Source organism: Anopheles funestus, chromosome 2RL (genome assembly GCF_943734845.2).
Source record: "Anopheles funestus chromosome 2RL, idAnoFuneDA-416_04, whole genome shotgun sequence".
Taxonomy (NCBI): Eukaryota; Metazoa; Arthropoda; class Insecta; order Diptera; family Culicidae; genus Anopheles; species Anopheles funestus.
This window is the reverse complement of record NC_064598.1, coordinates 45955002-45979801: the sequence shown is the minus strand read 5'-3', so window position 1 is coordinate 45979801 and position 24800 is coordinate 45955002. Positions and strand designations below refer to the sequence as shown.

The window sequence follows — 24800 nt, the reverse complement described above, 5'->3', positions numbered from 1 at the left end:
CTACAGTTACAGTTAACCTTGTCAGGTGAACCATGCTGGTAATATAGTGCTTAAAGGAGCTTTAATTGCTACTAGTTTTTTTAATGGGTTTTTTAATGGGTTTCAGTATTTTCCATACAATATGGCCGTACAGTCACCTATGCAAAATGATTTTTATATGCCATATTTATATCAGATTTCAGACATTGTAATTTTGTCTGGCCAATGGTAAATGTGATAAACGGCGCCGGTTCCACACGACAGAATCGGGTGTCAAATCCCATCCGGCCCGTACCTCCGTGCCTAGCTTGCATCAAGGTCATCAAGCCAGAGATGGGAGGCCCAAGAACCTTCCAATAACGACACCATTTATCACATACACCACATTATAGAAATTATAGAACATAATGTTATCTATCATTATCATCTATCTATCAATTTTGACTGATTTTTTTTATTCATAAGGAACGGCCTAGTCGTATTGATAATTTTGACTGTTACTATAAAAAAATAATGGCCGTTTAACTACATTATAATTTTTAAACTATTGTACCGCAACTATACAGTTATCATATTTTTGTATTCTGCGTTGTTAATTACAACAAGCATTTGTAAGATTCTTACTTTCTAACTTTTAAATTCATTGTTTATGCTTTGATATTAAAGTATAAATTATTTGTAAATGATTCAATATGTTTCTTTAATGGTAAATAAGTTGAAATGATGAGTTAATAAAAAAACCCAATACTAGCATGTAAAATTTATTCAATTTAATACAGAAAATGTAAATTATTTCTTGGCCTGTGTGCTAATATTTGTTAAACAATTAAAATTATTAATAAAAAAATCCTTTGGTTGAAAAAAATAAACCTAATCCAAATTCTTCAATTTTTAACTTCTAGCAAGACCTGATCGTACTGCTTAATCTTAAATTTGATTTGTTTGTAGCTTTTTGCTCAGTTACTAACGAAAAATTAAACCTTAATCCATTCTCAAAATTATTTAATTGTTATTTAATTGCAAAAACAAATTCGAGAAGTCTTTTTTTGCCTTTAAAACAATTCATAATGAGAAGTAAATTCTCACTTCCTCCGGTTGTTCCGTAACGGTAAGAAACCGTTTGTTCTGCAAATATAGACTTCAAACAAACTCTCTGCTTGATGTGTAGTACCTATCTTAAGCGTCAAATATTTTCCGACTGCAAGAAAATAGAAGTTAATTTGATTTAATTATGTTGGTAGCGTTGTTTCTTCATCTAACATTCCAAACCCACTCATTACATTCACCATCTCGTACCACACCAGTCTCAGTGGCGTGGGTTAAGAAATCACTGACAAACAGAAATGTGTATTAGACTTGGTGCAGACGAGACGAAAGAATATGCAGCAGAAGACAGGCTGTGACATGAGCCGCTTGGCCCGACAAATGAGCGTCCAATAACAATAACCACTATTGATTATCTATTCACCACTCAAACTCCGTAACGCAAGCGGAACCGTTACAAAGGAGAGACTCTTCCGAAACGGAAGGATCCTTTATTTTAAGGGATGTGCGATGTATAGGAGTACATTGAGCTGTAATGAAAGTTCACCCCTGTGGAGGTTGAAATTCTATTAAAATATAATTTAGCGATTCTTGAAATAAGACTATTCATGGTTTTTACATGCAGATCAAATCAAACATGATTGACAAATTGAATGGTTGTCCATGGACTAATCCAGAGCTCGAACTGTCTTTTGACGGTCCATGTAGAAGGTTCAGCATTGTCTATTCAAATCATCAATGTATAATTTCAATAGAACAGAAAGACAATGGTTTTTGCAGTGGGTAATTAATAACCACTTCCGTATCAGTAATCTTTTCCTACCATCGGTTCGGTTAGCAGCAGCATTAATGACGTCATGAAGCTCGTGCCACTTTCATAAACATTAAAGAGGTTGAATTTGTTCTTGCTACAAATTGAACCGATTTTCAAGCGAGCAATTTACTGGAAAGTTTTCTAGGAATTCGACAACTTTTCTCGTTGGAACAATCAACTCGTTAAAAATTTCTGGAAAATAAGCACCTGAAATGTTTGCACATTTCAAAGTCATCAGGGGAAGTAATTCGCTTTACAGACGAGCTTAGTTTGGAGATGTTCAATGTAATATTAATTAAAATGATGAAAGTAAAACGTTGCTTTTTTGGGCCTTTTTTGGGTTATGTGAAAGATTTTTACTGCGAGTTGAGAATAATTGAATAAAAAAAAATTACAGTTGATTTTTTTATATTTTCAAAAAAAAGTTAAATGCTATTAACAAGACTCGCATTAAAACAAGTTTTTAATATTCAACGGTTTATTACGGCACAACTTTGCAGTTTATTACACTTTTGAAAAAAATCCCATGCATTTCACTTCTCCAACAATCACATTTCAATCATAAAATTTTCCTCCCAATGGAAATTATTCTCCAGTTATTTTTTCTTTGCCTCTCCTTGAGCTAGTCAATCGCCAACAGGTCCCACCGGACAGTCTGCAATCAGTGTTCAATCACTTCCTTAAGTGATCAAGCAAAGAGCTTGTAATAATCAACACAATCACAATCCGTCCCGCGTGTTTCCCACTAGTTGTCGCTAGTGGTCACATCCCACAAGACACCCGGGCGGCTATTTGTGCACTTTCGTCCTCACAGTAAACTATCGACATTGCGTCCAATGGAAGGAAGTTTGCAGGCAGTAATCTGCCGTCACCATTAGTCGGGATAGAATCGCATCGCACACATCGTGCTGAGCTGAGCCAACTCAAACCGCTCGTAGTTAACGTTTCTAATATACGCCCAACGATGAGGCTCGCCCAATATCTTCCGGACGTTCTGGGGTGGAATGTCCGTCCTGCCCTAATGGCGACAACTAATGAGATTTTGCTTAGTGATGTTTTCCTTCAGCTAAATAACGGTGTGCTTTCTGTTTTACTTACGTTACTTCTCCATTCTCGGTTCTCTACTTCTTAGGTGGAAATGCTGTACCAGCGGTACTTTCTGCGGATGAATCAAAGCAATGCGGTACACATCGTGTGGCTTCTGTTAGGATTAATATTTATCTTAGCGCTAATACATCTAGTGTTTACGTTCATCCTGCAACAGTCGCTGGAAAGCTGCTACGAGTCACCACTGGACGGTGTACACATCGGTCAAGGTAAGGATAATGCTCTGCAGCTTGGTCAGAATCGGACTGGCGTGGTTGTAGCAATGGGAGACGCAAAATGGACGGAAGATGCATGCAATGGTTAGCTATCACACAATAGAACCATGTGGCAATGTGGGATCGGATTTGTCACACATGGACGAGTACCGGGAGTGGTTGTGTTTTAGTCTATTTCCTATCCAGGAAAGCTACTGCCCACAGTTTGTGTTGCGTTTGCAGTAAAACCTTGCCCACTAATAGTGTATATGGTTTGATGGAGCGTTTTGATCCGATTGGAAAGCATTTTTCTCGTTCGTAGAGTGTACGGTCAACATAATTCATAACGCTAAGTACAGCGAGTGGACACATGGATGACGTGCAACAGTGCAGCTTACGGAGTACAGCTGTGAGCCTCATACAACCATGACACATTAATGGAAGGATTAACTGAGTGCAAAAACAAACGGACAGAACATTATGGCCTTGACGTTTGATGACGTGTTAGGGCAGGGTTATTTCCTCGTTCCTATTTTAGTTGATGGTATGGATGTAATGGTGATGGTATGCGATAGTTACACATAATTAACTTCATCATAATTAGCAAAATAATTAAACAATCTCGGAAACTCATTCGTTTCAACAAAAACTATAACATCATGGTATTGTTTTGTTTTTTACTTCTACTTCAGTAGTTAAATGCAAAACAATTTTCACCACCAATCTGCTATTTGCTCCCAGTATATACATAGACAAGTGAGGATCATAAATTTAAGTTGAAAGTAGGTGTAATAATTATAATTTAATTTCATGAGTTATTTCTGTAGGAGTTTTGCAAATCGTGTAATTATAGACAGCAAACAATGTTTCCATTTGGGGATTTTTTTAGCTTAAAGCAAGAGCAATAAATAATATTATTTTCCACTACGCTTCACGAACACAAATAAATTCTCAACTTTCCACTCCCTAGCAATACAAAACATCCAACATAACAACGTATCAGTTCCATTAAGGGACAAACCGAATCCTTAGCGTATCGGTTTTTGCAACAGCCAGATATCAAATAATGCTCTGCATTAACTTCCGTTTAGCTAATCTTCTCCGAACGCTCAAACGAAGCACTGAACCGAATGCCCACCATGTGACAAGCCTGGTCTGTGTCCATTTTACTTCCGGCAATCGATTTATACCGACCCTTTTCGTCCACCTTTCTTCCTTCACCTTTTCCAGATCCCATCAACGGCACTACGTTGGCGGCGATTGCATTCGGCAATGGTAGCTACGAAGATCCACTCGAAAGAAACAGATCCGAAGAGGTGGTTCCACCGGATCGGACGTACGAAGAACGGAGCGTAACGAACGAACCGAACCAACGGCCAGGCGAGGAAAACATTGCGGAAAGCAAGAGTAGCTACCATAGTAACGATGAAAAGGACGACCCAGGTGGTACCGATGGGGGACCTTTCAGGGAACTGGTTGACGAGTGGACAGTTGCTGCACAAGACACGAGTCAATCCGGACAGGCAGAAACCGCTGGGGGTTTGCGAAGAACGAGAAAACGATGGGCCGATTCGGTATCGGACACTGTCGTCGTGGTACCTGTTGCTGGTGAAGAAGATTCGCTTCGAAGTGGGCGAAGAGCAGCAAGGGACAGACGATGGACTCGAGGACATGCAAATCATAGGTGAGTAAGCCAGTGAGCTTTGGGCAAAAAAAGGACGATGGATGCTAGTTGGGATAAATATCTGTACATAAATCAAATTATTTAGCATAAAGAGCCCTAAAAAAATAGATTTACCGTTATGTTATGAGGTACAACAGAAATAAGAGAAAATTCTTCTAAAGCTTCAACATTTACAGCTTATTAAAATAATATCCAAATAGATTCATCGGTTCAAAGGCAACGCAACATAAAAGAGCAACATGTGATATCACTTTAATCGGGATGAAATAAAATAGTATTTTCAATTCCACAAAGCTCTCAACAAAAGATAGTAATTCTATGCCGATTATAACATAAATGTTCATCCACGTTCTTTGTACTCAATGGGCTTAGCAATCAATTGCTCTCTAAACTGATGTGCAAATTGAATTTCGGTCCCTACCCGGGAACCAGGTGGTAGTGATGGGTACCAGTCAGTGGGCCTTGGTGGAAACGGAAACCCAAATGCTACCCAACAACCATTTTCGACGAAACATGAATTTGACTTACTACGCCATGCGCTACTACCGTGAAGCCTGCCCACCATAAGCGGGTTGGATTCACTTTACAGTCGTCAGGCACGTGTAGGAAAGAACCGTCATTGCTTTCACAAACGAGCTTAAATGGCAAAGCTCACGTTTGCTTCCAGAAAACATTTCATTTGTCACCATTTTTGGAAAGGGGTGATTTGGAAAAAAGGTATTTGGGAAGCGAAACGAAGAAATTGCTACCGAAATTGGCTTTAATGTGAAAATACGATTGTGCCGTACGATTTTAAGTGCCAAAGGAAAGATAAATAAAGCCATGAAGCTTTTTTTTCTATTTTGTTTTTTTCTTCTTTTTTTAGCGCAATTGCGATAAGAGCTTTAGTAGCGGATCTGATTTTTACTTTAACCCACCGAAAGCCCTTTTTTCCACCAGTTTTGTGTATGCGTGTGGTTAACGGGAAGCCCATCAATTTCCCATTAACAGTTGAATGAGGGTGCAAGAAATTTTCACAAGTTGGTCGCCACGGGATCTTTTCTTTTCATCAGCACCCGAAAGTGATGCAGTGACCGTACCATGTTCGACCGTTCGGTTCAGCCAGATAATCAGTGCTTTGTTGACTGGGTGGTTTGAAGCTAAATCCTGTAAGTTGGAACGAAAAAAAATATAACGGCCGTAAGCTATGAATGGTGAAGAAAGCAGAAAAAAAATTGAATTTGTTGATCAAAACAACACGAAAGCCGGATTAATATGGAATGGTTTAAAAAGTATAAAGCTTACGAGTATAGTGAATTTGTGTGGGTAGACTTCATTCTTTTTTTTTTATTAAAAAATTTTTTTTTTGGGCAACAAAGCCACAATGGTACTATTTTAAAATATGTTTCTAAATTTAATTTATTTATTCGTATGACGGCTTTCCATCGTACAGTACAGCTTAATTTGGGCTGAAGTTTGTTCCATTTTTACAAGGCATTTTACAAAAATGTTCCTTATGCTGAAATAGTAAAATTAAAATTATTCTTAACTGATTATTTCAGCTTCTGTCGTATTGCGAGGACCGCTTGTGCTGATGGTTACAATAGTCACAAGACATTTCTTTCTTGTATGTTGCCTTATCAAGGCAATATTAATATCAAGAATTTTCTTTAAAAAAAACTACATATTTATACATGATTATATTAATTAGTTAATTACTCACGATTATTTATCTTTTAACCATTCAACCCATGGCAAAAGAAGCTTTTTCTTCTATTTTTTTCTTACACTAACATACAGCGTTAGAGTTTTTTGTCTGGATATGTTGGGGATTTTTATGTTAAAACAAGCATAGCTGGATAAAGCTCTGTTCGAATCCGAACACTAACCCAATTTTCAATTTTCGACGTCAAAATCAATTATATTTAATTATAGTGTAAACGTTATATTTTTTTAAATATAACGTTGGTGTACAGATAAATGCGCGGATCTTTCTTGTGCAATCGTTTTGGTTGTTTTGCCTGTTTTTCTTAGTTCGTGTTTCATTACAGGCCAATTTATTTCAATTGGCTGAATTTCTTTCCACTGTTACTCATGATATCCACTTGATTGTTGCTTTACCATCCTAAAAACTCCCGACTGTACTGACAGCTGTGCGAATCTGGCCAGACGTATACGGAGCTGTTATGAGAATTGATGAAAGGAAAAGCACACTTTTCCAGACACTGTTACTTTTTATTTTATCGTCTGGTTTGTGATAAAAACTCGTCTTTAATACATACAGCTGCAAATGATTTGCCCAATATTCTTTTTGCGGGTAAATTTATCAACAAGAATGTATTTAAACTTGTTGGGCAAAAAACCATTTTTGATGTGGGACCTGCCTGAAATCCCTTTTTTCTTTAACCATGATTGGATGTACCAAGTGGATGTGCAAAATTAATGTTTTACGCTGTACTTCTATCGTGAAAAGAAATTAAAGTCCTACATGGTGTCGTCAGAATCTAAATGAACAGTGCTTTAATTGGTCCTACGTACGGCAAAACGATTTCTGAAAGGATTTTCCATCAGTCACAGAATAATCTTCGCATCAAAGAGTGTCCCTGCTGATAATATATTGGTGGGCATTTTTCTTTACAAAATTTCAAAGCAGCTTTGAGATTTTGAGAAAATGAAATATCAACTTCATTCCTCAACCCGAGCTGACCAGCATTTCGCTAACAATAAACATGATGTGACAGTAATTGGACTCTAAGTATCCCCATCCTAAGAAGTTTAAATTTTAAACAGATGAATGGTAAAACTTTCCACCGGATTTAGGGTGTAACCCCTAAATAAAATTAAAGTACAATATCTTCGCATTTCTTCCTCTACGCATAATGCATAAGAAAATGAAAATTTTCAAACCCTGCCAAGAAGGCTGACGGTTGACAATAAATACCGATTACCGTCTGCCCGTAAAAGCCGGCCCGGTGGGATTAACTCTCCTGGCCACAATTTAAGCCCAACCAGGCAGCTGTTTCGGCCTGCTTTCGTCTTAATTAGCGCGGTTTTCAGTTGCTTTAATGGCAACTGGATACCGAATCGGTTTTCCCGCGCACAAGATCGTCCACAATGGGACGTCATGTACCGGCCAACCTTCCGGGTCAGAGTGCTACAAAATTATGACCAAAATTGTCGTAATTAATCATGATAAACTGGCGGCATTGGTTGTCACCTTCCCCCGGCGACGAGTGTACCGTTTGTGTCACCGCAAACGAAGCACAACATGTTGCTTCCGTTTCACGGCAAATGGAGTGTCCTTAAGTGGTCACCCCACTCTCCCGTTTTGCGTGATGTCGCACGCAAACGGATAATGTGCTTCATCTCGGTAACGGTGCGCTACACAACGTACGGCCGCACTACTACGGCTGAAGCTTTTCATCATTCCCAATGAGACCTAATTGATCGCACAAGATGGAAGCATTTTGTGTGTTTCACCTGGAAGGGGTGAAGGTGGACAGGAGAGATAAAGGATGCACACCGCGGTCAGAAGTAATAATCGTAAAAAGCGGTGAACATCTTTCTCATGTTTCGTGTATTTCATTTTGCTTTATTGGCGTGACACCCTTATCGCTGTGATAACACAGCCACTTTAATGTACACGGGCTACCTTCTTCCCTAGGCAGCATCAGTGACAAACCTTTTTGAGAGTAGGCCCATCCATTATTACACGACAATATTATCCGTGCACTTGAAACACTGGTACACGAGACATAATAATCGAGTCCATTTGTTTTGTTCTTGTCCGACACTGTTATGGAACCTTAGGAAGCATGATTATACACATTTTTGCGCACCGTTCGCTTCAACAACCTATCCCAATGGCCGTCACAAGAATGCGAATAACATAATTGAGAAGACTCGAGAAAAAAACGAGATGCGTTCCAGGAAAATGGTCCACCCCAAAACCATCCACCACACATTGTTGTACGGGAAAATGCTGAAGATAGACAGCGCATCAACGACCGTCACACTCTAATGCTGTGCAACGTTTCAATACCACTCTCTCTAGATCATACAGTACTGGTTCAATTTTTTGTTCATGTCCATTTTCCCATTCCCCCTAGAAACAATGTGGAGTCCAGCAGCCACGACAACAGCTACGTCGCGGAAAGTGCAGCTGACAGTGCGGCAACCGATAAGCACCACGATAAGCTGGACGATGAAGACAAAAGGCGGAAGTATACCACTGCCGGGACTACACACGGTCTGGACACCGGTAGCGAAGCGTACGGTTCCGTCAGCAGTACGCTCACGACGCCCCAGGTTCTGCCGGCTAACGTCAGCAGCGATTACTCGGCGGATGGCGAAATTCCGCTGTGCAATCGCGACTACTTTACGCTGCTGAAGGACAATATGACCCAGATCATCGTGCTCGGCGTGTGTGCGACCGTGTACGCGCTGCTGCTGATGTGTCTTTACAAGCAGCGCATCAACGAGATCTACCTGTTCCAGGTGTCGTACGTCATCATGGTGACGCTGCTCGTGCTGGACGTGTGCTTTAGCTTTACCACCTCGGCCAAGTAAGTACGGGTGATGTATTTTGTGTTCGATGTTATGGAGATATTAGAATTGAATAGAAGGAAAGTTTTCTTCAGTTCAGTTCAGTTCAGTTCAGTTTTCTTTTTTTTTGTACTTAACAATTCAAGATAATATTTAGGAAATAATTACTCAATTAGCTTGAACATAAATTAACTAAATACAATTTTAATTTCTTTTTAATTTATGTATATTTTTTGTTAGAAAATTCACCTCGTCTGGTGGATGTACGGTGATTGCGATCTACATCATTTACACGATGCTGCCGATACGACTCCGTGAAGCCGTTGTTGGTGGCAGCTTACTGTCCATTTCGCACATCGTGCTAATGTTCTACATGAACGAGTCCGACGACATGGATGTGGTAGGTTATAAAGTGTTCTCTTCTTCTGCAAGATCATCTTCACTCCAAGAAATTCCTTCTCAAATCAACAGTTGTACTGTGATCTAATCACACTGGCCTGTACGAACGCGACCGGCATTCTGCTGCACTGGCCTAAGGAAAAGTCCCAACGGAAGGCATTCATGGAAACACGCCAGTGCGTTGAAGCACGGTTAAAGATTCAGCGCGAAAATCAAAAGCAAGAACAGCTGCTACTGTCCGTGCTGCCCCGGCACGTTGCGATGGAGATGAAGAACGACATAGCCGGACAACCTCGGGAGGCTCAATTCCACAAAATCTACATCCAACGTCACGAGAACGTTAGCATACTGTTTGCGGACATCTGCGGCTTTACCAGTCTGAGCGATCAGTGCACGGCCGAAGAGTTGGTGCGGCTGCTAAACGAACTGTTTGCACGCTTTGATCGTCTCGCGCAGGAACATCACTGTTTGCGCATAAAGCTGCTCGGCGACTGTTATTACTGCGTGTCGGGATTACCTGAGGCCCGGCCAGATCATGCACTGTGTGCGGTCGAGATGGGTTTGGACATGATCGATGCGATTGCTCTGGTGCGTGAAGTGATGGCGGTAAATGTGAACATGCGTGTCGGCATCCATACGGGGCGTGTACACTGTGGGGTGCTCGGATTACGCAAGTGGCAGTTTGATGTGTGGTCGAACGATGTAACGCTCGCAAACTACATGGAGAGTGGTGGAGTACCGGGACGGGTACATATTACCAAGGAAACGCTCCGCTGTCTGGGTGATCATTACGATGTGGAAGAAGGTCGTGGAGCGGATCGGAACAGCTACCTAAAGGATCATCAGATCCAAACGTATCTGATCGTACCGAAGGATGCATCCTACCGGCCGGTAAGTAGAATCGTTGGAGATATCCTGACTGCTATAAGAATTTAAATCAATCCCATTTTGCAGCACACCATGTCGAAACAGTCATCGTCTGTTAACGGGAACATTTCCAAAGAGTTGCGCATGATGGGCCACTGGTCGAAGATGGGTTTCAATGATAAAACCGAACCGAAAAGCACGGAGGAGGAAGTGAACGAGTATCTGATCAAAGCGATCGACGCACGCAGCATCGATCGGTTGCGGCTCGATCACTGCAAGCGGTTCCATCTGACGTTCATCAAGGACGACATCGAGCGAAAGTACTGTCTCGAGCCGGATCCGATGCTGAACGTTTACTTCTACTGCAGCATTATTATCTTTCTGGGCATCATGTCGATACAGGTGTTAGTGTTTTCAATGTAAGTGATTGATCTTAGGTTTGCTTGTGGATTACAACTCACACGGGGTTTCTCCTTGGTAAATCTTCCTCATAGGGATCACTACAGCTATTGGGTGTATGGGATTCTATCGCTCACCCTCTTGGTATCCTGCGTCCCGGTGTTCACACGGGAAGATATGGTAAAATCCTAGCATAACAAACCCTTCTTTTTAAATAAGCAAACTGTCAACTGTATCTTGTCCTTCCAAATTACAGAAAGTGTCCACATTCTTTCGTGCATTGTCACAAAAAATTCACGGCCACCGTGAAATAGCTCAAGTGATATCGCTCTGCGTCGTCATTACTGTGATATGTTTATCTTACTACAAACTGGTAAGTTTCGGCAATGGATGGAGGTGGAATTCTTGTTCGTGATTTTTTTTATCTTTCTATTCCATCATTGCAGACTTTAATTTTCTATCTTTCGCTTTACGACGAGTACCCGCTCGTTCGGCCTAGTAATTGTAAGGAGTCAAAAATTATTAATGTAGGTATCGTTTATTCATCCCTTTGCTGAGTGTTTCCCAGACTTTTGTAGTTTTCCTTTTTAATTGAACATATATTTTACATTTTTTTTTTTAAATTTCAGATTCTGCTATTGCTTACCTTGCTTGCCTTACTGACCTGTGCGGTACATCAGTTTATTAAAATTCTATTCAAAATCTTGCTACTTATTGTCATACTCGTGCTGTACGTTGTGTCCGTCATCGTGCTGGCACTCATCTTCGAGCGTCACTGCGAACCATGGTAAGTTCAGGGGAACGACCGATTCTCCTTAAAAAAATACCTCCCTTTTTTAGTCCTACCTACATGCCGTATGTGAACCGGAAGCATGGTAATGTATCGATGTGGTTTACCGCAAATCGAATTTGCAATTTCGGAACGGTTCGGAGAAGCGGAAATTGAATGTGTGCAGTTGAATAAGTATGAAAACGTACCGATTGGACACATTATTAATTTAAATCGTGTAATGTGTTGCGTCAAAACGTTTTTTTTGCATAGCTCAGCACAGGAATGTTTAAGGTTGCTTTCTGTCGCATTGTTACAAGAACGGGTTTTCACAATGTTACAATTTTCTATGTAAATTTAAACCATAATCGTTCAAATATGGAAAACTCGTCATTACCTCCATTCGTTGGTAATAAGTTTTATTTCTTAAAAATCGTGCCAGGCTTTATTCACTTTATAATACAATAGTTCCGAAGAAAAGAGAAATATTAAATGGATTAATTCTATGAATTGATGGATTTAATTTCATACAATGGAATGTAACTCAATAGCTCTAGCTTTCCCTACCTTTTTCAAGAATTGGTTTTTATTGCTTGTAATAGTGGCAAATATTTAATTCTTGTTTTATTCCTCTTGTGATTATTGACGACCCTTGTACGACCCTTGTCTCAAACGTAATTATTAACATCAAAAGAGTAAGATTTTATACTTCAGATAAAGTTTTCCCTGAACAATTTTCATAAACTAGAAACCATAATTACGATCCATATTAATATTATATTATGCATAATTAGAATAAATGCAACAGAACGTACCCTTTATGCATAATTTAAACTGAAAAATAAAATAAAAACAGCTGGATCAATCAGCAAGGATTAAAATTAAATCATAATTACAAACAAAACTTCTTTCACTTCCGCCCAAGGTGCGTCAGATTATCTCTTCTTTTCGCTGCTGCTTGGAACTTCAGTTCCAATCATTCACAAGTCTCCCTTTCTCGACTTGATCATGGCGATGTTAGCATTTCGATAAACTTTACCCTATACTCCTTCAGCATAATCAGCTGCCAAAGGGATGGGATGGAGTAGAATGTTTTTTTCTTCTCTCTTTACTCTTCACGCCCACAGATTTCGTTTTTACCCGAAGCTCCATCAGTCTGTCTGTCCTGTATAACTTCCACCTTTACGTGAAAGCTTTACCGCACGGCGAGGATTAAAAACTTCACCGATCAACTTAATAATGGGGATATAACAGCCATTGCTTCCACTTCAGTGACCATCAATTCTACCATCGGCATTAGTCGCCAATCGAGCAATCGATGGAGCGAACGGAAGGAAGTTTTTGGGTGCACAGGGAAGAGATATGGGGACAGGGACTAAAGGAAGAAAATGACTTTAAAAAATTCACCTTTTAGCTTGTTAATCACCCTCGAAGAAAAGTTTTGTTCCGGCACTCCCCAATGCAGCCCCGTATCAATATTGTCGGTATCGGAAGTGATTCATTAATTTTGTCTGTTCCTGCGAGAGATTTATGGGCGATCTTTTATTTTTGCATTTCGTCTTTTCTTTTGTATGTAACGAAAGTTTTATGTTTTCTGGCTGTGAGGATGTTTGTTGTCTTCATTTGCAAGCCTCGATCTGATCGGAAGTGTGGGATGGAGTTGAAATCCTTGAATTTCCTTTTTTGAATCATTATGTTCTGGTTTGATTGCGGAAAACATTATTGACTTCTGTCGGATGTTCTAATTCTGGGTTTATTTTTTGTATCTTTCTTCACGTTGCAGTCATTACTGTTGTTCTCAACCTTCGTACGTTTTAAACAAATTTTTTTTTTTTATTTATTATATCACTTATCAAAGTAATTTGTTTTCAATCAGTTCCAAAGTTCTACAACATTGTTGTATTGTATTAAACTTTCCGTTGCCTGTTAGCAAGGGGCTATGTTTAAGTACAAATAACGTTCATTGAAAGATTGTACGTTGCAATTAATTTTACCTAGATAATTGAACCTCGCGCTAGAAACACCCTTACCGCTCAATCCAACATCCGAGGATTATTGGAAATGGTTGAAAATGTGCTCATCAGTTACTAATTACACCGCGGCAGGTTGACCGCAACCATAACAAAACCACAAACAAGCCGGAAAGCTAATTTACTTGCTAACTGTGCGCCGCCTGCAGGTCGGTACATCCTGCGAAGCATATTCAATGCGATACACGTACGCGATACCACGAGCACGAACAGTTTGAACTGCACGATTGAAGGATGATAGTAAAATAAAGGGATTGAGGGTGCAACAATAGAGTGATCGTAATACACCCATTAGTAGGATTATAGCTCAATTAACTACCCTCGTTCGCTTGCATCGCTGGGAGGATTTCAAGCAAATATTTTCGAAGCGAGCTCATTATTTCGTATTTATTCAATTTACAATATTTGGAAATTGTTAATAAAATAGCTTGAAGTTTTGTAATTATTTTAACATACGATAAACAATCGATGGATTGTCTATTCATTACTGAATTGATCGTTGACGTCTTTTGACTATTTGAAATACTTTAATTTATGTATCTATTTACATGCGTAGCTTATTTTATTATAATATGTATGTTAATATAACAGATAAAACATCAGAATTAAAACAATTACAGTTCAATTGGTAATGTTTAATGATTAACCATGCCCATTTCCCAAGAGTAACCTGAAAATTATTAAAAATAGTTTAAAAATTTGATACTGTACATGATGTAAAAGTTTAAAATTTATTTCGAAATATTACAGGTGTTAATGAATGTGAAAATGATTTGAATACGACAAATACATTTATTTTCTAATGCCCTCTGTACCGTTCAAATAAAACAACTTTAAAGCTTTGGCTATTACCCATCAGATGGCGCTACCAATCGTAGAGAGATATTTTTCAACCGTTGGTTTGGGAATTGTTAGACACGTGTTGTTTCGAATTTAAAGCTAATTTGGAATGGTTTGGTTGTGTTTTTCCTTCAAAATCTTCTATTGTTCTTCATCTGATAAGGTCTAAGTTAATAACTTTTATAAAGTATTAAGCAAGTTTTTAATTGCTTTATCCACACGCTCTTTCTGCAGGTTTCTAACGACGGAAAGATTTCTGATCGATGTGGCGTTTCTGGTGGTGTTCGTGATTGGACAGATCATGCACAGCCAGCAGACGGAGATAACGCGTCGGCTCGACTTTATCTGGAAGCTGCAGGCGACAGAAGAAAAAGAAGATATGGAACATCTGCAGGCCTACAACCGCAAACTACTAGCCAACATCCTACCGGTCCATGTGGCAGATCACTTTCTTATGCGTGAGAAAAACATCGAGGTAAGTGTAAAATAGAGCTGTACTCTGTGTATCTTACTCCTGAAACTATCCAATTTATTGTACATAATCATCTAAAGCAAAATTACATACCTTCAGGTGATATAATATCACAACACAACTTAATAAATACATTAAATGAAGAGTAATTTCCATAAACTATTTAAATACTTTTTTTAAGGAAATCTATCACGAACAATGCGACACGGTATGCGTAATGTTCGCTTCGATACCAAACTTTTCCGAGTTCTACATCGAGCTGGAAGGAAACAACGAAGGTGTCGAGTGTTTACGTCTGCTCAACGAAATAATAGTCGACTTCGACGAGCTACTCGGACTGGAACGGTTCCGTTACGTGGAGAAGATCAAAACGACCGGCTCGACATATATGGCAGCATCCGGGCTGACGGCGAACAGCTGTGACAAGAACGATTTCCAGCATGTCGTTGCCATGATGGACTATGCGCTCGAGCTGTTCCAAAAGATAACGGACGTCAACGAACATTCCTTTAACAATTTCCGGATGCGGATCGGTAAGCAGCAAACCACCGAAAGACGGTTAAGTTTGAATTGGTATTAATTATTTAAATATTCCCAGGAATCAACATTGGACCGGTAGTAGCAGGTGTGATTGGGACCCGGAAGCCACAGTACGACATCTGGGGCAATGCGGTGAATGTCGCATCGCGGATGGATTCAACCGGGCTGATGGACCACATACAGGTCACGGAAGATGTCTATCAGATAGTGAAGGATAAGGGCTACAATCTAACCTGCCGTGGAACGGTCAACGTGAAGGGCAAGGGCACAATGATCACCTACCTGATGCCGGGTTTGGCAAAAGAGCAAAGCAACTAGAGCAGAGACAAACGTGGCACCGCAGTACCAAAACAAAACAAAAACCAAACGAAGAGTCTATTTTAAAAGTGTTAAGTAAATTCTACCCTCGAGCACACTGGCACAATGTTGAACCATTGGAACAGAACATATCACTACACTATTCTGTTGGCAAAGATGAAAGCAATGTTTTGCTCGTAGGTATTGTTAGTGACTGTATCCCAGTTCCTGTTAAGGATATAATTTTGGATCCCCTTGTGCACAGTACCTTTTACTTATGGCATAAAAAGGAAATAATGGCGAACCGGACGGAAATCAGAATGGCTTTCGACTGTTCGACGATCTACCTTTAAAAAGAGAATAATTTCGTTCAATTAGGAATCGTTCGAAAACTCTTCTACCGCGGATATATCAAGCAAATTCTGAGTGATACAGGTTGCTCAGCGAGCAAAAATCAGTAGCAAATGACACGATCGAATCGTGATGATCAGTATTATGAATGAGAGTAAAATGTTTCTAAAATGTCCGTGATCAATCCTAAACAAAGACACACAATCAAGTGTTTCATCTGCAAAAGCTTTAGTTCCATTCCACTATCACTACTTGAATGCCGTGGAACGTAGTACATAATTTGGTGTATTAAATTTGTATCGCCACGGAATGAATGTGCATCGAATGTGTAGGAAAAGATGGAAAACCACTTAGTAGTAGTCAATTAAGGCGATCTTACGACCAACCGGAAATTGTAAATTTCTCGTGCAGGAAACGAACAAGAAAACAGAAAGAGCGAACCGTATAGAGTGCTAGACAAAAGGCAATGAACAGATGGATATATTTTTGGAACACATGTTTAATGCTCCACACTCACCCAACCTGTCCGGAATTAGTTGAAACCGTTCAGATCAGCATCCTGCCCATACTTCCGGAAAGACCAAACAATGAACCCGATCTCTCGAATTTTACTTTTCGTGAAGAAAATAATAATGTACGTAAGTGTGTGTGTGTGTGTTTGTATGTGTGCGTGTATTTTTCCCCGAATCTTGCGGCGCATGAATGTTACTCGACCAAAGGAAGGCCAAACCAAATTGATCCTACCACTAACTACTAGTACTACTACTACTACTACTACTGCTACTACACTTACTATATCATAGAGGATCCGCTTTATACCGCCTAAATGTATGTAAAGTGGAGCCATGGAATTGGTACGCACGCACACAGCCACATAGTTAAGGGTACGGTGTACTAATCGATATACTCACCGAAGCAGCAACGGCATAGTGAGATCATTATCAATATACTAAAAACAAAATATATTGCTAGCGGGCGATGGTAGAATGATGTGCGTGTTATGGCAAGGGTAAAGAGGCGTAAAGGACAAACTATACAAACACGAGAAAAAACGAATAGAATTGTACTAATATATTTAACGGGTGAAACCAAAGATGGCAAAATGATGTTAAAAATATCTGAATGGAATTTAAATCGACGATAGGAAAAAACAAAACACACAAATAATCGCGGTTGGTTGACGCAACGGCAAGGAAATAAAACAAATACACGGTTAAAATGTATATGGAAAATGTCCATTAACCTGGCTGGTTTTGAGGCTTGGAAAGAAATTCTTCCTAATAATAAGGATCCGATCGGTGGAGAGATCAGAACTGGAAACATCAACGCTTTTTAGTTTAACATCTTGCGCTTGTAAACAAAGCCACTGCGCAAGCGTTTTACCAAAAAGCAAAATTGACACAAGCACGTTAAATGCGCTTGCGCTCTCGTTTTTAAATGCGATCGTCGGACGAACAGTATGCCGGGAGATGCATTCTAAATTTAGTGTACTCGTGCTTACAACACTGTTCACTTCATTCTAATTCCAAGTCGTCACACGATAGGTTTTTTGGAGGTATTTTTCTTCCGTCAGTTTGCGTGCAGTAGGCAACACCAAGTAAGATGACCTCGATCGATAACGATCCACTGTTTACATCGTTGTGCAACGAAAAAACACTCCAATCGCAGAAGGAAGGCTTCTTCAATGAGTTTTACCAGTCGGTTGCGGAAAATTTTACCGGCAAAAGTGCCCGCTGGCTGACGGAGGTGTACCAGAAGTTGTCGACGGACAAGGAACGGTTGCGCCTGATCTACGAAGATCCGGTCGTTGCGTATGAGGTGCAGGGTACGCTCGAGCACGTAGAACCCGTATTTCGGGCAAAGGATGCAAAGTTTTCCTGGCAGCGTCGGGAACAGGCGCTTAAGTTGCTCGGCGAGAACAAGCTTCAGCAGGCGCTCATAATGGCGTGCCAAGCGGTAATGCGTGCTCCCGATCAGGGTGTGGATCGTTACATTGACAAGGGTTTAACGTTGGCGCTTGCACTGTGGACACGGGCCGAGGTGTTCATACGCATGCTGGATGGTAAGCGCGCACTGCAGGATCTTCAGCTTGCCTCCAAATGTGGTCTGCCGGTAAAGCAGAACGCAGACTATTACGCACGAGTTGCAAAGTGTTACGCACGTAAGTGGGGTTTTTCGCTTCCAACAATTGCAAAACATTATTGCACTTTATCTTAAATCGTTTTCTTCACAAGTTTCGTGTGAGAATGGACGTGCGGAGGTGGCGACTAAATTGTTCCACCAGCTGTCTGGTCACAATGATTACGCTCTAACGCGACTGAAGGAAGATTTGGAGGATTTGCGAGTGCTGAAGCAGGAAACACCATCGGTTGAGGTGGAACGAACCTTACCCAAGCTGGCCGGTGAAGGACAAAGTGCCGACATTGTTGGTGCATCTACCAAGATCAAGCTGGCCGGTAGTAAGGAAGATGCGCGCGGTCGTTACGTTGTCGCCGCGGCAGATCTCGGTCCAGGTGAGGTAATTCTTACTGAGCAGGCTTATGCTGCCTGTCTCTATACGAAATACCTTGGAACGCACTGTAGTGCATGTTTCACCAGGTGAGTGACATAAGAGAAAATCCCTCCAAAACACCAATCACCTTCAAATCCCTAACAGGTTGGTAGCACCCGTCGCCTGTCCAGATTGTTGCGGAGTTGCATTCTGCTCGGTAGCCTGCCGGGATAAGGCTTGTGCCACGTACCATCGCTTCGAATGTCAATATCTCGATCTAATGATCGGTTCCGGCATGTCGATCCTTTGCCATGTCGCTTTGCGCATGGTGACGCAGGCTGGCACGCCTCAGAAAGTGATCACAGAGGGTCACATGTTGCGTGACACGTTTTGTGCTCACACCGAGCATCGTGACCCGGAGGATCACTTTAAGCGTACGCTCATGACGGCTTTTCTGTTGCGTTGCCTACAGAAAGCAGAGTTTTTTGGTCGTCGTACAACGGAAGCACCGGAACCGACTGAACAGGAGCTGGAGGTTGGTGCGGTGCTGCTTTCCGCACTGCAATCGCTTCAGTTCAACGCACACGAGGTGTACGAAACGCGCATCACCGGTGAGCATCGGTTCGATACGGCTAAGGTGCAGTACATCGGGGTCGGCATCTATCGCGGTGCCTCGATGTTTAACCACGAATGCTATCCGGGTGTAACGCGCTCGTTTCTCGGCACCTCGATGATACTGCACACTAGTCGACCGATACCGGCCGGTGCTGTTGTGCCGGAAAACTACGGTCTACACTTTCTGCGACAGCCGAAACCCGTGCGACAGCGGAATTTACGATCACGCTACTGGTTTAAATGCGATTGCCGTGCGTGCACCGAGGATTGGCCACAGATGGATAAGCTACCGGCTAAGCCACGGTTGCGCTGCCCCACTGGAGATTGTGGTAATGCACTTGCCTACCATAGCAAACCATCGCAGCGAACGGTAAAGTGTAGCAAGTGCAAGAAACAGATCAACCTGGAGGCGAACATGAAAATGCTCGAAGCGAGCGATCAACTGTGCACTACCGGGGCGGAAATGATGGCGGTAAGTGTCCGCACAGGGAGAAGCAGATTTGTTTATCTAAACTGTGATAACGCCTAGGTTCACCTCACGTCTGTCATCTAATACGGCTAAATGATGTACATGTTACCCCTTGTGTTGCTGGACCAAGCTGGTCCGGCAAACCTGAAAAAGGTTAAATTCCTATCCTTTCCCTACTTGTAAAGAGCAATGTACATGTCTTGTGTGTCCTATGTGTTTTGCGTGTTTGTGTTTTCGTCATGTAATGTCGAGTTAATGTGAAAACCATCTTTTATCTATTTATCTACAGTCTCATCAGTTGGAGGTATATACCTGTGTTTTCATTGCAATACCAAACCCCAAATTGCTTCTTCACTATTCTTTAGCCACGTAGTACCACGTTGAAAAAAACGGGATGACAACAATGGAACCACAAAACATTTTCCGGGGGGTCGTCTGCGGCGCGGGGCACATATCAACGCTGTACTAATCGGGGCTCTTTTCTATGCTTCGTTTCGACAGGACGAGCGCGTTGACGAAGCGATCGAATTGCTGAAGAAGGGCATCACATTGTTTGCTCAGGCGGCGGTCCCACCGCACAAACCAGCACACATTGCCGAGGAATCGTTGAGATCTTGCTTTGCCGACAAGGGCAACGCCAATCGCTACTGAGTGTACATTAGCAACGAAAGGGATACTAAATGGGCCACATCTCATATTAAAAACAATCACGGAATCTTTATAAAAGACACCAAACATGTTGGCACACTATTCTATTTCGAAAAGAACATTTTTACACTGTAGCACTGCACCGTTTTCTTATGTATGTATTGTTCAGTAAACGGAGTGGCGAGTTGATTATACCATCACTTGAAGCACTTCACTTTCTAATATCTGCCATGCCTTATCACTCACGCGATCGTTAACGCTAAAGCGTAATCAGTCGGTTACACTGAGCGAACGAAAATTCGTTATCATCACTAAGATTGAGAAACGGCCGGTGCTTCATCGTCGATCGCTGGCGCTTTCGCTTCATCGATCAGCCCACTTCCAGGTGGTTTTTCATTTGGGATGCCATCCTCCATCGTACGTCCACGAAGGGAAATGTGTATTGCGCTACAAATACAAACGGGAACGAGCGTCATATAAGGTGGTTTTTAAGCGTTATCGTGTAGTAAACGCAAATACTTACAGTGCAATGAAGAACACGACCATCTGGGTGCCCATCGTAAGAAGAAAGATAGCCTGCGGGTAGGTATTGATGGATGCGTTGTAAACCTGGGTGTAGAGCACACCGCTAAACAACGGTACCGCATTATCGAACACGGAAAGAAAGGAAAATATAATACCGCGCTCGTTTGTTGGTACCATTTTTGAAATCATCGATCGAAGAACGGGCGCAACGACCGGTCCAACACTTGAGATAGTTGCACCGATGTACAACACCCAGCCAACCTGTGCAAAGATATACACAAACCGAGCACTGGCATGTGCCAAAGCACCAATCATGATGATAAGCGTGTCCTTCAGTCCGAGCACCTTGGTAAATAATGGCACGCCTAGAAACATCATCACGACATAAGCGGCCGATTGATACGTCTTGAAGTAGCTGTACAGATCCGTGTCCCAGTTGAAGCGTAACTGCGTGTACAGATACATTTTAGGCTTTTCATCACGCTGGAACGTGTAGAAGGACATGGCCACCATCAGCAGGTACATGTAGGTGCGACGATGCATCGTACGATGCCTCACGAACGTTCGCACCGATCGTATCACATGCTGCCGGTCGAAAAAGTCCAACGGCATACGATACCAGGGCAGCTCACGGATCGAACACTGACGCTCAGTAGTGCGTGATTTAAGCCTTAGGACTGAGTAAATGATGGAGCACGCCAGCAGCGACGCATTGATGGCAAACATGATCGTGTACGATTTTCCCGTGTGGTTGAAAATTACATTACCGAGTGCGACACCGATCGGCATTGTGCTAAGATACGTTGCATCCAGTATCGTAATGCGCAGTGTACGTTCTTCCACGGTCGTTATGTCGGAGATGTAGGCAAAGCACGATGCAAAGATGGCTATATCCGCTCCGGTTAGTACACTCGGGATCGTTGCAGTGTAGATGATATACTCAACCGGCCACGAAGGCATACGAGTGTTCACGACGATCATAATCGAGTAGATAAATTTACCGATAAGTCCCAGAATCAGCGGCAATTTGCGACCGCGCCGATCCGACCAGGCACCGAGAAACAATGCCAGCACGATGGGCACCACGTACATTGCAATGTTGTTCCACTGATGAAAGGTGGATGTCGTCACCTGGACTTGCTTTTTAATGTCCTGATACTGTTCGATGTTAAGGCAAACTTCATGCGAATATCCATGATCGACCGTACACGCTTTGTAGAGAAAGAACGCTTGCTCTACGACCGAGGTCAGCATAAACGCCATCATGTACAGGAACATCGAAGGTTCGACGGAAATTTTCTCGTACCATCGTTCCACCCGAGCATTACTCGTAGTCAAGTGTTCCGTTACGTTACCATTGCGTTGATCGGGATCCTCCTGCGTTCTGTGCTGACTCTGGCCACCATCGGCCGGCTAAAATTAAACAATAAAAGCACACATTCAAAACACAGCAGAACCACACATGCATACAGCCGGCCTAAAAATGTTTTGCTTACCTCGGCAGTTTCTTCAGACATGGTCGTTGGCAATGCTGGAACGTCGTCATGCGACACTCTCACGAATGTCTAACCTGATCGACGGTTCGCTTACGACTGCTGTTCACACTAAAAGCGGACATGCCGGACGGGGTTTACGCTGGCAGTGGAATGGTGCACATCCGAAGTTGATTATATTACAAGCTACGTCTTTATCGTAAGACTGCTTGCAAGGGAATCTCCTATCAGGCTGCAGGCCTCCCTTTTCTGGTGTCATCTACCTACACCGGTCAATTCAGCTGAGTCTTGCAGCAGCTTCCAGATAATGCTATCTCGCATGTGATGCTGTGTAGGGCTTGGTGCCTGAGGAAGATGCTACAATCACTAATTGAAGCTGTTAACAGCACCGATCGTGAATTGCGTTCATTCAATTTCGCACTCGACTCACGAATGATTATTATTAGTGTTGAAATTGTTGGTGTGCTTCTTCGATAGTTCTCAGCTATTTGAACATTTGTTTTTGTGTTAGCAGCTAGATGAATCAACTGATAAGAGATGGGAAGAAACAAAAAAAGGGAAATTAAAATGTTTTCAGTTGTTTTCGAATTCGATTGGCCCGTTCTGCTACAAATGTTCTTATTTCGCTACGCAGTGTTGTTGAGGTTTGTTAATTTGTTTAGACCGATTTTAATCCATTGCTAGATAAGGTGTTAATAGTTTCCATTTGTCGCATGTTTACCTCGTGTTTCGATATTCGCACACGTGGTTAAAATGAAATAGTGGATGTTTTTTATCGGTAAACAACTTGTTCGTTTTAATGGTTATGAATTTAATTAAATTAATTAAAATTTATTAAATCAATTTAATTAAAAAACGCACATAAACCTTTCCCATCAAATAATCTTAATTATCAATTCAAAATATTTCCCGCCATCCCTAGCTTCGTTTGCACATCGAAGGGTTAACGCATTCCCGCGTGAACAGCACGTGTTTTGAGCTGTCAAAATAAGTTTTTTTGTTTTGTTTTGATACAGCAGCTTCACTGTCGGCATCGACCGAACATCCTTACTGATTATTAAATCACATATTTCTTTTTCAGACACCAACGAGTGATATGAGAGATAAGTGTGTTCTGTTTTACGACGGTGCCCGTTCTGGTCAATTGTCTATTAACATCTGCTGCCGTAGATTAGAGTAATTACTTGCACAAACAACGCAATTTTATCTGAAGTGGAATCAAGTGCATGTCCCGTTCAAGCACGTCAAGTATCAGTTCAATTATCAAGATCCACTTACTTTGTTGCAGCACGTTAAATGTAGGGTTTGTTTACAATTGTGACAATGTTCCGCTTTACGGTAAAATGATAAGGTTCTCCGGTAAAGTGAGCTGCGGACACGGCACACGCGGAATGCTCTATCTGCCCTTATCCTTGAAGCTACACGCCAATCGGTCACACTCACTAACACACTTTATTTCACTTTTGTTGAATGATTAACTAAAAACTCATCACCAAGGATCTAAGGATAATGACCTTGAAACTAAAATTCTTTTTAAAACGAATGAAGAATCCTCATAGCAACCAAGCTACCATCAGCAACACACCGTGGAAAAAGAAACGCGGATGCTGTTTGGTTTCATAATTGCTTGTTTGCCTCGTAACAGCACGGCAGGGATGGACAATCTTTTTTCTTTCACGACGTACCAGTTGAGTTGGTGTCTTGGCTAATTTCTTTGAAAATTTATTTATTTTTTGTATTGTCGGTTAATTGTTTTATTTTATTTTAAAATATTTCCTTACAATATCAGACAAAAATAAGAAAAATATGTTTTCGAACCATCGACAACCTCCGGACCGACCAATGTGCAGTACGTAAAATACCTTGAACGCAAGTTTTGTTCAGCACTGTATGCGATGCAAAACGTTGAAAATTTCACCGTTTGATGAAATATTTCATCTGATTCATTCAAACGGTACTAATGAAACGGAAATAATTAGCAAATGGTGAAAATGAACTTTTTTGAATAATGTTATTGAATTTGATCAATTTGATTTGATTCAGCAAAATATTTTGCAATACAGCAGCGCAAATAAATAAAATATTCTGTAACTCATTTTCATAAAGCAAATTTAACTTGGGAATTCTACACTGGGTTGATTAGCGCGATTTAAACGCACAAAAAATGTATGTAAAACATATAAAACACTTCAATAATATTGCAGATTATACAAATCTCAAACCTTCACTTCTACAAAAAATAGAAATAT

At 41.2% G+C, this 24800-nt stretch overlaps 3 protein-coding genes across 7 annotated transcripts in view; 2 read left to right on the top strand and 1 right to left on the bottom strand.

Annotated features, from left to right (window-relative positions):
- Positions 1–17533, top strand: part of LOC125765400 (adenylate cyclase type 6) — an 87493-nt gene extending 69960 nt beyond the window's left edge. For both annotated transcript variants that reach the window (XM_049430462.1, XM_049430461.1), the window contains 13 exons: positions 2970–3153; positions 4369–4822; positions 8911–9366; positions 9587–9746; positions 9818–10636; positions 10700–11031; positions 11107–11191; positions 11268–11384; positions 11458–11538; positions 11641–11798; positions 14885–15125; positions 15304–15655; positions 15721–17533. In XM_049430462.1, the coding sequence (XP_049286419.1) occupies positions 2970–3153; positions 4369–4822; positions 8911–9366; positions 9587–9746; positions 9818–10636; positions 10700–11031; positions 11107–11191; positions 11268–11384; positions 11458–11538; positions 11641–11798; positions 14885–15125; positions 15304–15655; positions 15721–15980 (3699 nt within the window). In that variant the 3' untranslated portion in view covers positions 15981–17533. The remainder of the gene's footprint in view (positions 1–2969; positions 3154–4368; positions 4823–8910; positions 9367–9586; positions 9747–9817; positions 10637–10699; positions 11032–11106; positions 11192–11267; positions 11385–11457; positions 11539–11640; positions 11799–14884; positions 15126–15303; positions 15656–15720) is intronic.
- Positions 17534–17811: 278 nt separating this feature from the next.
- Positions 17812–20757, top strand: LOC125765423 (SET and MYND domain-containing protein 4). Of its 2 annotated transcripts, XM_049430573.1 has the most exons (5): positions 17812–18471; positions 18545–18908; positions 18967–19888; positions 20175–20189; positions 20387–20757. In XM_049430573.1, exons 1-5 carry the CDS (start codon positions 17913–17915, stop codon positions 20534–20536), a joined length of 2010 nt encoding a protein of 669 aa, XP_049286530.1. In that variant the 5' UTR covers positions 17812–17912; the 3' UTR covers positions 20537–20757. The 2 variants fall into 2 exon arrangements, with proteins under 2 accessions (XP_049286530.1, XP_049286531.1); XM_049430574.1 differs by lacking the exon at positions 20175–20189.
- LOC125765436 (proton-coupled folate transporter) lies at positions 20603–24197 on the bottom strand. 3 transcript variants are annotated; one of them, XM_049430604.1, is made up of 5 exons: positions 23830–24197; positions 22982–23078; positions 22555–22896; positions 21057–22471; positions 20603–20980 (listed from the first exon to the last, which is right to left on the bottom strand). In XM_049430604.1, the coding sequence occupies exons 3-5, from the start codon at positions 22573–22575 to the stop codon at positions 20845–20847; spliced, it is 1572 nt and encodes a 523-aa protein (XP_049286561.1). In that variant the 5' UTR covers positions 22576–22896; positions 22982–23078; positions 23830–24197; the 3' UTR covers positions 20603–20844. The 3 variants fall into 3 exon arrangements, with proteins under 3 accessions (XP_049286561.1, XP_049286560.1, XP_049286562.1); XM_049430603.1 differs by having other exon boundaries at positions 22555–23078; XM_049430605.1 differs by having other exon boundaries at positions 22555–23078; positions 24066–24197.
- Between the last annotated feature and the right edge of the window lie 603 nt (positions 24198–24800).